Source organism: Gobio gobio (genome assembly GCF_949357685.1).
Source record: "Gobio gobio genome assembly, chromosome: 22".
In the NCBI taxonomy this organism is placed as follows: Eukaryota; Metazoa; Chordata; class Actinopteri; order Cypriniformes; family Gobionidae; genus Gobio; species Gobio gobio.
In genome coordinates, this window is record NC_137118.1 from 29,154,443 (window position 1) to 29,169,296 (window position 14,854).

At 38.6% G+C, this 14,854-nt stretch overlaps 1 protein-coding gene across 2 annotated transcripts in view; it reads left to right on the forward strand.

The window, feature by feature from the left end:
• Window positions 1-1,441: 1,441 nt before the first annotated feature.
• The window catches only part of aldh7a1 (aldehyde dehydrogenase 7 family, member A1), a 113,825-nt gene continuing 100,412 nt past the window's right edge, over window positions 1,442-14,854 (forward strand). Inside the window, exon 1 of one of the 2 annotated variants that reach the window (XM_079805379.1) lies at window positions 1,442-1,700. Coding sequence is in view for 1 of the 2 variants with exons in the window: in XM_079805378.1 (XP_079661504.1) it covers window positions 1,503-1,700 (198 nt within the window). In the remaining variant the exon portion in view is untranslated. The remainder of the gene's footprint in view (window positions 1,701-14,854) is intronic. The other variant, XM_079805378.1, reaches the window with a different exon arrangement.

Sequence of the window (14,854 nt, forward strand, 5' to 3'; positions counted from 1 at the left end):
AAGGTAATTAACCTTATGAGAATGGTCACGGGCATAATTGGGGAGCTGATAGGCTGTCTCTGATTAATATATATAAATCATTGATAAGATCAACTATTGATTATGGCTGTATGATATATAGCTCAGCATGTAAGACATCCCTCAAGAAAATTGAAAGAATGCAGTTTAAGGCTTTGAGGATTGCCCTTGGTGCTTTTAAAACAACTCCTACAAGTGCTTTATTAGTTGAATCTAAGGAAACCCCTATTAATTTAAGGTATGAGAAATTGTCACTAACTTATTGGGTGAGGTTAAAAGGAAGTTTCAACAACCCAGCTCTGACAGTGCTTAGTGATTGTTGGGAATATTCTAAAAAGTCCAGTGGGTTTGGTTGGAATATTGACAATTTAGTGAATCATTATGGATTAAAAGAGTTGAAGTATGGCCCAGCATTAGCTTTAAGTTGTGTTCCTCCATGGCTGCTTCCTGTTCCAGAGGTAAATATTGATTTATTAACGGACAAAAGTGAGCATCAAACTAAGCAAAGATTTACTGAAGCCTGCCTAAGTTATTTAAATACTTCATATTATGGATATTTGAAAATATTTACAGATGGTTCTAAAGAACCCAAAGGTCATTGTGGTATTGGTATTTATATTCCAGAATTTGAAAAAAGATATGGGAGTGAGTGACCATTTATCAGTATATTCAATAGAGATGACTGCAATAATAACTGCCCTTAGGTGGGTTGAAGAGACTAAACCTCTTAGATCAGTTATATGTACTGACTTTATGGCAGTATTACAAAGTTTTATAACAGATAAAGCAATACATGAAGATTTGGTATAGAGGTAGCATCTTCTTTTAAATCTTATAAGCCTTGGACTAGCGGTTCTGTTGGATTCCAGGCCATTATGGAATGGATGGCAATGGAATTGCTGATAAGTTAGCTAAAAAAGCTCCTATTAGACCAAGTAGAAATTCACATTGATTACATTGGGTAAAGGAGATGCTAAAGCTTTAATTAAATCACAGATTATGCTAAGGTGGCAAGATGAATGGGAGTCAGAGAGTAATGCCAGACACTATCATAGGCACCAGAACTGTGTTGAAGGGAAAAGAATCACCTCATTGGGTCTTAATAGGCACTAAGAAGGTATTATAACCAGATTGAGGTTGGGCCACACAGGCCTTAATTCCACTTTATCCTTAATAGGTAAAAGTAATGGCATATGCTCTGAATTTATTTATTTATAATTTTTTCCTTGGGGGGGGGGGTGGAGATGGTTTTGATATTATTTTATGATTTTATGATTTAATGTGTCAGTTACCAACGTCCTTTTTACACACTCCTGTGTAGTAGTCCAGTAGGTGGCGATATTTGTCGAAAAGATATGATCCGCCATTAATCAGAAGAAGAAGAAGCTGAAGGGGGTGAGTTGCGACCTGACCAATCAGAAGTGCCGTACACATGTGATCGAGGGCGCGCATGAGCGTTGCGTTCAGCTGGTACTCTTCAGTTCATGATGCAGCGCGTGCTGACGCTGAGACTTGCGCGGCTCTTCATTCTGAGGAGTAAACTCTCGCTGAGTTTCCGACCAGCAGCAGCGAACATGTCCACACTGCTCATTAACCAACCAAAGTACAGCTGGTTGAAAGAGTTAGGCCTTAATGAGGACAATGACGGTGTTTATAACGGCTCGTGGGGGGGACAGGGAGAGGTAAGAGGATCTCACGAGTATGACGCTCTCTAAATACAGTAAAACCGAAGCAATCTCATTCCTTCATGCTGGAACATACTTTAATATTCACTTGTATTTACCCATGGGCTTGTGATTTATGAAAATATTCAGTGTTCGCAGCTGCAATGTTTGTATGATCTGTTCTGAATATTCATCAGCGTTTTTTTCCAGAATGGCTATACAGCTGAATAAAATTATGCTGCATTATTTTCCTGTTTAACACCGTAAAGCTACTTTGAAACAATCTACATTGTTAAAAGCGCTATATAAATAAAGTTGACTTGACTTGTTCTGGTCAAGGCTACTGGTTAAATTATTTAGTTTTTAGTCTTCCTCGAATGACTGAGTTATGTACAATTAAAAGTTCAGAACTGTTATTTGTAACTCCAATTAAACATAAACTCATCTGGCAGAATATTTACTGTCTGGAAAAAACCCCCGCTGATGTAATGGATAAAAGTGTCAAGTGCATATCAGTAGTCTTCATGACTTTATTACGCAAGTGAGAGGTTGAGGGGATGCATGATTAAAACCCACGTGTCTTTAGCTGTGTCCCAAAGTGAAGGGTAAGCACTTCGAAGGCCAGGCCACGCCTTCGAAGGAGAGGGGGTAAAATCTTTGCGTGGCAGGGGGAGCTGCCACAAAAACCTGCCAGTGCTGAAGGCAGCCGTCACAAAACCCGTCACTGTTCAAGGCAGCTCCTCTAAAACCTGCCAGTGCTGGAGGCAGCTGCCAATCCGGTAGATGCGTGTGAACGAGGACAACGCTGTTCTTTTTTTTCACAATATGTAATTCCGCCGTTTTTACACAAACTACAGTACGCGAGAGACACTATGGTACGCACAATGGGTCAATATTCACCACTTACCAAACGCTTTTCGCCTGCCTCAAGATCTCTCACTGTTTTAAAGCTGCCAGACACACAGACTGAAGCACGAAAGCAACAGACAGTGCTATCATGTTCTTATTTTACTTATTTGCGACCTTACCATGTATTTTAATCCACTCATTTGTCTGTAATGGAGCGCGCGTCCCGTCACCTAAGCGTCCGCCAGTTTAACGTCACGCCTGCCTCGAGATCAACAGGCAGTGCAGTCATGACCTTATTTACCACTTTGATTCATATTTTATTCCTTTATTTGTGTTTGTGTGGAACGCGCGTCCTAAGCGTCGCGGCAGCCACAGCGTCTTACCTGCCTCAAGATCTCTCGGTGTTTTACAGCTGCTTAGACCCATTGATACAGGAGATCAACAGGCAGTGCAGTCATGACCTTATTTACCACTTTAATTCATATTTTATTCCGTTATTTGTGTTTGTATAGAACGCGCGTCCTAAGCGTCGCGCCTGCCTCAATTTAGCGTCGCGCCTGCCTCAAGATCTCTCGGTGTTTTACAGATTGCACTGTCTGTTGCTCTCCTGTATCAATCTGGGTCTAAGCAGCTGTAAAACACCGAGAGATTTTGAGGCAGGTGAGACGCTACGTTGTGGCAGGCGCGACGCTTAGGACGCGCGTTCCATACAAACACAAATAACGGAATAAAATATGAATCAAAGTGGTAAATAAGGTCATGACTGCACTGTCTGTTGATCTCCTGTATCAATCTGGGTCTAAGCAGCTGTAAAACACCGAGAGATCTTGAGGCAGGTAAGACGCTACGTTGTGGCTGCCGCGACGCTTAGGACGCGCGTTCCATACAAACACAAATAACGGAATAAAATATGAATTAAAGTGGTAAATAAGGTCATGACTGCACTGCCTGTTGATCTCGAGGCAGGCGTGACGTTAAACTGGCGGACGCTTAGGTGACGGGACGCGCGCTCCATTACAGACAAATGAGTGGATTAAAATACATGGTAAGGTCGCAAATAAGTAAAATAAGAACATGATAGCACTGTCTGTTGCTTTCGTGCTTCAGTCTGTGTGTCTGGCAGCTTTCAAACAGTGAGAGATCTTGAGGCAGGCGAAAAGCGTTTGGTAAGTGGTGAATATTGACCCATTGTGCGTACCGTAGTGTCTCTCGCGTACTGTAGTTTGTGTAAAAACGGCGGAATTACATATTGTGAAAAAAAGAACAGCGTTGTCCTCGTTCACACGCATCTACTGGATTGGCAGCTGCCTCCAGCACTGGCAGGTTTTAGAGGAGCTGCCTTGAACAGTGACGGGTTTTGTGACGGCTGCCTTCAGCACTGGCAGGTTTTTGTGGCAGCTCCCCCTGCCACGCAAAGATTTTAGTCCTACTGCTTCGAAGTGCATACGAGGCTGATTCCAGCTCCTTTTTCGCCAGCTTCTCATTCGCCTAACTCCGTTCCACCTTAAAAAAAGTGTAACGGTTGTTAACCCCGCCCCTCATTGCTTTTGGCTTTGTTTTTTTTTAAAGGAACAGTAGTTACAGACATATGAGGTTGTGAATTGGGCAGCATTTTCATTAAACAGTAAAAATATATGCTCCTGTTAAGTGTTGTTTAAAGGGTTAGTTCACCCAAAAATTAAAATTCTGTCATTACTCACCCTCATGTCGGTGGACACTCGTAAGACCTCCGTTCATATTCGGAACACAAATGAAGATATTTTAGTTGAAAGCTGATGGCTGAGAAAGGCTTCAGACAGGCCTCCATTGGCATTCAGTACATTGACACTTCCAAGATCCATGAAAGGCACTTAAAACGTCGTTACAAAGTCCATCTCACCACAGTGGCTCTACAATAATTTAACGATGCGACGACAATAGTTTTTGTGCGCAAAAAAAAATCAAAATAACACCTTTATCCAACTTGTTCTCGACTTCCATGTATGCCTCCACGACGTATGCGCGAGAATATGACGCAGATCCGGCGTTCGGACATATGACCCAGAAGCGATTTGTTTACGAGCAGAGGAAGACGCGCGTGTTGGATTCTACATTGATCGTGCTTTAGGTCTCGGCGTAGTGCTCAAAATGGGGCTTAAGTGTGTATTTCATGGATTCCCGAACGCCGGCGCTACGTCATATTCTCGCGCATGCGTCGTGGAGGCACACACGGAAGTCGAGAACAAGTTGGATAAAGGTGTTATTTTGAATTTTTTTTTTTGCGCACAAAAACTATTGTCGTCGCATCGTTAAATTATTGTAGAGCCACTGTGGTGAGATGGACTTTGTAACAACGTTTTAAGTGCCTTTCATTGATCTTGGAAGTGTTAATGTACTGAATGCCAATGGAGGCCTTTCTCAGCCATCAGCTTTCAACTAAAATATCTTCATTTGTGTTCCGAATATGAACGGAGGTCTTACGGGTGTCCAACGACATGAGGGTGAGTAATTAATGACAGAATTTTCATTTTTGGGTGAACTAACCCTTTAATAATGGTATACGCTATGTGGCAATTTTAAATAGTATGTCATAATCATATCTACTACATTCTAACAGGATGTGTGTGTGTGTGTGTGTGTGTGTGTGTGTGTGTGTGTGTGTATTTATATACAAAGCATACTGTGGTTGTCATTTTTTAATTATTTCACAAGTTCTCAAAAAACAACAACAATGTAGAGGTATAGAAAAGTGTATTATCTAAAGGAATTCTGCATTACAACATTTTCTGATGTGTAATTTTTGAAATATGATCCCCAGAACATGCACCTCCATGCAACTATATGAGCCGACAAAGCATAATGGGGGTGCCATTAATTTATTATTTCACAAGTTTCTAAAAAAAAAAAGAACATAATGTAATAAAATTTCACAATATTAGGCTACTGTTTTTTCTGTATTTTTGATTAAATAAATGCAGGCTTGATGAGCATAAGGATATATATATGTACATATTGCCCCTTTTTTACATTTGAGCCCCTGCCTCTGAAGAACTCTCTGCACGGCCCTGCCTCATACCATCTTTTTTTAATTCTTGGAAGCCAAAATCGAAAATAAAATTAGATTAATATCACAGCACATACCTAAAGTTTAAGCAGACTAAACTTTTTAGTTCTTGGCCATCGTCACTCATTAAAGGGGGGGGGGGGGGGGGGGCACTGTTTCAGTCAGTCTCATGTCAATCTTGAGTACCTATAGAGTAGCATTGCATCCTGCATATCTCCGAAAAGTCTTTATTTTTATTATAATTATAAAAGAATGATGCGCTGTTCCGAGTCTTTCCGAAAAAAGCCGTGCGGCTGGGGGCGTATCGTGTGGGCGGAGCTAAAGAATGTCGAGCGCGCGCCGCTGTTACTGTGTTGAGTGCGTCTGAAAGCTGCGTCATCCCTAAAAGTGGGGAAAAACTTTATTCAACATAAAAAAATGGCTTCTAATCAGATACAGCCATAAATCTATGATCCGGAATCAGACCCAGAGGCTGAAGTTGAACAGGAGCAGCAGCAAAAACGACTAGAGCAGGACGTCGACTATGTGGTAGAAGTTACACTAACTATATAATATGTTTAGTGGCTTGTGTTATTTAGAACACCATGTCAAGCGCGAGTGTTACAATGTGTGTGTGTGTGTTTACGCGTGGTTTGTGTAGACATGATTTGTAGTAAGCGGACTGGTTTTGCGCGTCAGGCTAGTGTTTACATAGAAAGACATGGAATAGTAGCGCATTTGAATGAAGAAGCGCGCTTATTTAGTTCAACATATTTCCCCACTCTTTGTGTATTGTTGTTTGGAGTGCTTTTACAATACACAAACATACACATATAGTGGCCAGCTAAACAAATGTACACACATCGCATGCTCCATTGATCAATACGTGATCATGTTTGGGCTACTTGATGGGCATAGGCAAAAACAGACATTTGAAGCAGTCAAACCTGCGGTTCCAACGTTGGGACCGGTAGAATTGTCCGTATGGCCCATACAAGGAAATTCCGCCCTGTTGACGTCAAGCGGACCCATGATCGAAAAAAACTTTCCGAAACTTATGACTAACAGGAAGTACTAATTTTGGCAAAGAAATACTCCCATCAAACGTCCACCTTAGCTTTTGAAACTGTGTCCATGTTTAGCATGGGAATCCAAGTCTTTAGCAGTGCAAAAAGATCAGTATGCATGAAACAGCATTTCACCCCCCCTTTAAGCTGACTGTGGTGTTGTGTTCGCTGTAGCTCCACGTGAGCTCGCTCGCACTCTCTCTCTTCAGGATTGCGAATGGCAAAAATTAGGGATGCACGATATATCGGCAACATATCGTTATCGGCCGATAAATGATTATTTTTGATGTTATCGTTATCGGTCCAATAAGAAAATTTGACCGATATAATCAAGCCGATAGATAATGTATTATTTCCTTCAGCTGAGACGGACGCGCTGTCCACCATGATGGGTTTGAATTGCTCTAAATATGTTTGGAATCACTTCGAAAAGGAAAATACAGTTATGTGCAACATGTGCAGCGCAAGTCTTCTATAATCTACATAAAATGATAATGAGAATAGAATAGGCTGTAAAAGAGCGTTGTGTTTCAGCGCGTTTGTTGAGGGAAGAGCGCGCCCACGGAGTTACACTCATGACGAGCACAGTCAAGTTCGCTTGTGCATTCACAGCCTTTTGTGCCATTGTAAGTTGTAATATTATATTTATTATTTTGTGTATATAATCCCATATAGGATGCATTTGGTTGAGTTAATTAACGATGCAGTAAAGCACTTCATTGTACCGGCACGCGCATTTCAAACAGAAATGCACAGCATTAATAACTACTGGGACTGTCCTATACATAACACTGCAATGAGAATATTTCTGTTATAAAACGTAGTGAATTCTCTGGGTTTAGTTGTTTTTCAGCGCGCTGTTGTGGGAAGCGTCAACAACGCATTCTGACCAGCACAGTCAAGTTCGCTTGTGCATTCGCATCATTTTAAGCATATGCAAGTCGTAATATTACGTTTTTGTAGTATAAACATCTGATTAAAGTCATATAGGATGTGTTTGGTTAAGTCAATAACCCGCAGTGCTTCACTGTACCGGTGATCATCTTCAGTTTCAGCACGCTCTCAAACAGGGGAAGAGCATCCACAGGAGTTATAACCCTTAACCTATGCGTGATTTTGTGCTAATATAAGTTGTAATATTATATTTTGCATAAATATCTGATTGTTCTCATATATGATGCGTTTAGTTGTTAATTAAACTTCTAAGCGCTTCAGTTTATGGTTGTTCTTTCATTCTCTCCAGCTTCAGCGCGCTCTCAAACAGCAACATTATTCCTAATAGACTAGACTAATATTACAGATGTTTACTATTACTGTAATATTAAACATATTTTTTTTTTCAAAAACACAAAACATTATTTTTTATAATTAGCACTTTTATTGTTCTCGTATCATTTCCATCAACAATATGGTTTGATTAAAACCATTTCTTTATCGTCTGTGCGGAGGTTATTTCATGCACTTGCATTCTGATTCTTTATTATGCAGCCTAAGTAATGCTGTTCAATTACTTGTTTGCATTATTTAGGTATATTATTTTTATTTTTTAGACAATATAATTTTTGGTAACATTTTACAAATAAGGTCTCATTTTATTAATGCATTAACTATCATGAACAAACAGAGCAATAACCTTTGTTTCTTTTAGTAATAAAATGTTTGTGTTTTGTAACAGTCCATTCACAGTTCATACCTAATGTTAAAAGACACAACTTTGGGTCTGAATATGTTGAGATTAACATGAACTAAAATTAATAAATCCTGTTGAAGTATTGTTAATTCATTGTTGGTTAACTAATACTAACAAAAATTAACCTTATTGTAAAGTGTTAAAAAAAAAATTTTGGCCATAGGAGTGTAAAATTAATTTGAAAAGGTAAGGAATCTCACACTGGTTCAAATAGGCTACTGTAGTGTATAGGTTTGATTTATGTTGAAGTGTTTGGGACATGGCTTTTAATGGTGAGCCTTTTGTTTTTGTAATCAGGCTCTCAGAGTTTATTAAAATTTGTATTTAGATTTATCGGCCAATATATCGGTTATCGGCTTTCAAATATTAAGAATTATCGGTTATCGGTATCGGCCAAAATGTTCATATCGGTGCATCCCTAGCAAAAATGCATCACGGACAAATGGTTTAATATTATCTCGTATAGAAACGGCTGGCAAAGATAGAATTTGCCAGACATAACGTCTATCAAGTATAATTAGTAAGTGTATTTTCTTAATTTCTCCAGTACCGACAGCAGGCAAATTTACTGGTCGCACATGTGCGACTGGATGAAAAATTCAGTCTCAAATTTTAGTCGCAAAATGCGACCATTTAGTCGCACTCTGGAGCCCTGAATAAATTAATGACACCCCCATTATGCTTTGTCGGCTCATGGTTGCATGGAGGTGCATGTTCTGGGGATCATATTTCAAAAATTACACATCAGAAAATATTGTAATGCAGAATTCCTTTAGATAAGACACTTATCTATACCTCTACATTGTTGTTTTTTTGAGAACTTGTGAAATAATTAAATAATGACACCCCCATTATGCTTTGTCGGCTCATAGTTGCATGGAGGTGCATGTTCTGGAGATCATATTTCAAAAATTACACATCAGTAAATGTTGTAATGCAGAATTCCTTTAGAGAATACACTTATCTATACCTCTACGTTGTTGTTTTTTTGAGAACTTGTGAAATAATTAAATAATGACACCCCCATTATGCTTTGTCGGCTCATATAGTTGCATGGAGGTGCATGTTCTGGGTAGGGTTGGGCGATGTCTCCTAAATTGGCAGTTGACGATGTTTACAGTAAAACATCGTGAAGGACGATGATATCGTCGTTTTTTTTATTAATACAAATAAATAATTTACTATCTATTTTACCATCTCTTTTCATAAATACTATTTTCTACTTATTAACTATATAATTTCGTTATTTTTCTAACCCAAATAAGGACTCATCCGCGCTAGGTTGCACGTGAGGGGAAAAAAGTAGCTTCCTTCCACTTAAGAAGAGTACCATTTTCTACTTCCAAACTATACTTTCGTCAGTGTTTTGTATGGTAATGCTGTTTTACGTGAATAATACAGAGTGAAGCACAAAGCTTTGTTTACAAAGGAAATAAATTCGCAGCCATGAATGGATTCATGCCGAATGAGAGAGGTAGGCTGAGCCCAATTTAAGATTTGTCAGCTTTTTTATTCTGTTTTGCGATTTCCGTGAATTTTAACAATAGGCCTAACGTTAGTCCATTTTATCCCACATGGACATCTCGTTTCTTTTCTCAAATCTTCACTCGCGTCGCACCCATTTCGCAGGGAATTATAAACGTTTCTTCCTTTCGTTTGTTTATAATTAAGTCTATTACACCCATTCACGTCCTTTACTGTGGGAAAGTAGAAAAACATTGTAGGACGAATAGGCTACCTTTTTACTTAATTTTATTTAACACAGTTTGTGCTTGTTATTAGACTTGGTAAGGCGCGTCAAGTTTATTTGAATAGCGCATTTCACACACAGGCCATTTTACTTTCGTTTTCTCTGGCAGTGAATAATTAACATAGCTTAAATGTCTTTACCCTGTGGAAGATAAAATTCGCTCTTCAGACCTTTTTCAACAAGTGTGGCTTTGCAAGATCATGAGAACATGAAGACGAAGATATTTGAGAAGGTGTCTATCCAGCTCGTGTTTCATCTCGCGCAGAGCGGAGGGGACGCATCATTGAGGGGAAATTATTTTTTTTAAATATTTATTTTTCTTATATTCTTTAGGTTACCATTATTTACTGATAATTGTTTAAATATTTAACAGGCTGTGGTGTGTTGTTTCACTGACGGAAGCGCTGAAAGAAACGCATGCTTGAAATGGATGTTTGAGCCTCGTTTATTATTTCAAAATGTAGGCTATATCTGGCATAGACTACAGTATTTAAAATAGAATATATGCATTAGTTATATTCTCAATTTAATTTTCAGGGCAATCCCTGCAAAGTTTTTAACTATAGAAAAGGATTGAGTGTGCTTCGCACTCACAACAAGACTCGCAATGGGGGGCGTGGCATCACGATGGTGGCACTTCATCGGGATGTCAGTCAGCCATCACGATGGACGACAACCCTAGTTCTGGGGATCATATTTCAACAATTACACATCAAAAAATGTTGTAATGCAGAATTTCTCTAGATAATACACTTATCTATACCTCTACGTTGTTGTTTTTTTTGAGAACTTGTATTATAATTAAGTAATGACACCCCCATTATGCTTTGTCGGCTCATATAGTTTCATGGAGGTGCATGTTCTGGGGATCATATTTCAACAATTACACATCAAAAATGTTGTAATGCAGATTTCCTTTAGAGAATACACTTATCTATACCTCTACGTTGTTTTTTTTTTTGAGAACTTGTGAAATAATAAATTAATGACACCCCATTATGCTTTGTCGGCTCATATAGTTGCATGGAGGTGCATGTGTGTGTATGTATATGTGTGTATATATATATATATACACACACACACACACACACACACACACACACACACACACACACACACACACACACACACACACACACACACACACACACACACACACACACACACACACACACACACACACACACACACACACACACACACACAAGGGATGCAACAATACAGTTAGTCCACTGTTCAATATATACCTCGGTTTTTAAAGGTCGCATGGCATTTTTCTATTATTTTATAATGTTTCCTGAGGTGTACTTATATTGTTAGTATGATTTTTACATCATAAAATGTCATAATTTAGAAATAAAAGGCATTTTTTCTATACTGCTGTTTGCCCTGTGGCTGAAGGCCCTGTTACAAGAGGCGTGTCTGTGAGACTTCAGTAAAAACGCCCACTGTTGTGATTGGCTGACATCTTTGCATTTGATATGAGCGGAGGGGGCGTGGTTTAACTAGGTCTACGAGGCACGAGCAGGCACGAGCTGCTGCCAGAGAGATGGATGGACCGGAGTTCACTTCACATCGGTTCTGTCAATCTCAGTTCAGTGAACTGTTTTAGTTACAGCATATACTTCAGGTTATTAGTCTATTTCTAGTCGGAAGGGCTGTCACTCATGTCAGAAAGTTAGTAACTTTAGTAAATTATGGATCAGCGCTGACTGGAGACGCGAACCGTTTAGAACGATTCAGTCTAGGGATGCACCGATCCACATTTTTTCACTTCCGATCCGATCCTGATCTGAATTTGGATATCGGCCGATACTATTCCGATTCCAGAGCTGTGTTTGCTTTAATATTATTATTATCATTATTGTTGATTTTATATGATGCTGACATAAACTCCACTCAACAGGCAAGTATGATATGAACATAATAGTGACCCAAATTATCACGGTTATCAATTTATATTTGAAAATCAACAAACAAAAAATAAATCAAGCAGCTCTAAGCACATTTTTAAGCTAGATTCTGTGGGATTTCCTTCCTTATAATGGCCGTCGTCAATGGCAACGCATAATGCATAAATCTCTATTATATCTGTAAATAAATTCTCAAGCAATATTCTCATCAGTGTTCTATCAGCTATGACTCATATCAGATGCGCTCTGGTTCTGCTTGAAACTATTTTTCGGTGCTGAAATATAACAAAAACTGTCAATCACTGTATGATGAATTAATCTCATGCGTGCATCGCACGTTCATCTCTGCTTTGAGTGTAGATTTCAGCGAGAGTGAGCCGCGCGCGCTCTGAACAAAACTACGTTAATCTGAACGCCTCTGATTATTATATTCATAAACTCAATATAAACACGTGTGATTGGTTATAATGCGCAACGTGATTATAACAGATGGCTTTTGAGAAAACCATAATAAGTTCAAAGTGGCTGGTGTGAGCGTGACACAGCCGAAATACACGCAGATGGCGATTGTCAATGTCAAGCCCTGATTATCTCGTAAATGTCATCCTAGTCTTGTCTGCTTTTTAAATGTTTGATTGCGTTCGTTGTGTTGTACGACGCGAGGGAGCTTCCACCTCTCTGAATTACGGTTTTGAATTACGGTTTTTCGGTTCGTTTCTGATGGCTTGTCACATACATTTTTTGTTATTCTATTCTTAGGCGACAGGAACAGCAAGAGGTTAAAGAGAAAAAATACTTTTTTTTTGGCAATACTTTCTTTATTTTACATGTTAAAACCGCGCACGCGAATGAGCCGGCAAGGCTTTAAAACGCATGCAAATAATGAACTTTGGTGATTGTGAATAACTATAGTGTCCCGTGAGTATAACTCTACCACTAACGTGTGATGCAAATGTATGTCGCGTTGTTCAGTATTGGGATGAGGGAAATTATAGAATTTGTAGAAAAATAATTAATTAAATGCAAAACCGAAAAAAACGCAATTCACAAGCGCGTATTGAACCGTGAATGCCGTACCGAACGGTTCAATATTATATTGAGAATTGTGGCATCCCTAATACACACACACACACACACACACCCTGTTAGAATGTAGTACATAGCATTATGACATACTATTAAATCTCAGTTTCAGACATAATGTTTCTCCATATTTAAAAAAAGACAAGACATTTAGTAAGAAATAAAGATTAAATACAAAAGTACAGATACATTTGCCACATAGCATACACCTTTATTAAACAACATTTAACAGGAGCATATATTTTTACTGTTTAATAAAAAAAATGCTGCCCAATTCACAACCTCCTATGTCTGTAACTACTGTTCCTTTAAAAAAAAACAGGCCAAAAGCAATGAGGGGCGGGGTTAACAACCATTAATTTTTAAGGTTGAACGGATAGTTTGGCGAATAAGTAGCTGGCGAAAAAGGAGCTGGAGTCAGCCTCATGAAGTGCATGAAGGGCGAACCAAGGGACAGGGTTGCCATGTCTGCACAACAAAACCCCTCCAATTGCTAATCAAAAGTAGCGGAATCACGGCCAAAATAGGCCAAAACGCGGGGGGCACCCAGTAGAAATATTGCTAAAGTAAAGACAACTTAAACCTGTGGACTATAGGCTACAAACAAAACAACCCACATCAACAGTAAATGCAGCCCAATTCCAGACTTGGTAACACTGAACCGACAGTCGTTGAATGGGCTATAGCAGGTGTGTGACAACTGACAGCGGACATTCGCGAGGAGATTTTACAAAGAGAAATGGAGCAGAAAAGTTTTTTTTGTGTGTGCTTTTTATGAGTTTTATTGGATTTTGACATGCTTCAAAGCTTGCAACGATGGGAGACCTGACCATAAGCACGTAAATCGGTAGCATATATGGTTAAATATTTAATTGTTAAGTTGCAACTATTGTTAATTTATTATTTAAATGTAACTGTTACAATATATTTAAACATTTATATATTTACGTCCAAGTCTTTATTTAAGTATTTATTTTTATTCAACTCCATTCTCCGATGCATTGTAGCTACTTTTTACGATATGCCTGCCGTTGACCGATTCAGCCCCGCAAATGCGGACAGTGGAAATATGCACTCATCCCAGATGAAGAGGTTGTCCCGCTGGCACAGACCTCTAGGTCTCTGTTGTGCATTACCATCCCGGTCCAGCTCCACCACCAGCGTCTCCCGCTCAGCTCAATGAAAGTGTAGAAATGTTTTCTTCTACTTTTCATTTAAATTTCTTTTGTTTCAGATGTTAAACTTTAGAATATTGTAGGCCTATGAATAGTTGTAAAAAGTACTTTAAGTAATGTATAGACCAATTTATTTTCATTTACACATTTTAAATAATGACAATAAAATATATGTATGAACATATGAACATGAATTTGTTTAATGTACAAATTATAACTTGCATTACAAAATAAACAATGTACAGAACAACCACTTCTCTTATTTAGCCTACACATTTCAAGTTAACGAAAATGAACCATAGACAGCAATTACTTTGTTTAATTTACAAATAACTTGCATAAAAAATAACAGGCTAATAATAATAATAATAATAATAATAATATAGAGAAATTGTTCTGTGTATCCCGGCCACGACTTTACATTCAGCCTTTGGAGGAGACTTTCGGTAATGGACCGTCGTCAGTGAGCGACATTCATTCATTCATTCATTCATTCATTCATTCATTCATTCATTCATTCATATAAAATACTTTATTTTGCAGTAAAGTCAGCCGTTTTCGTTTATTTGCATTTTGACTTATAGTTTTGAGTGACAGATGTCGCATTTGATCTGGCCTATTTT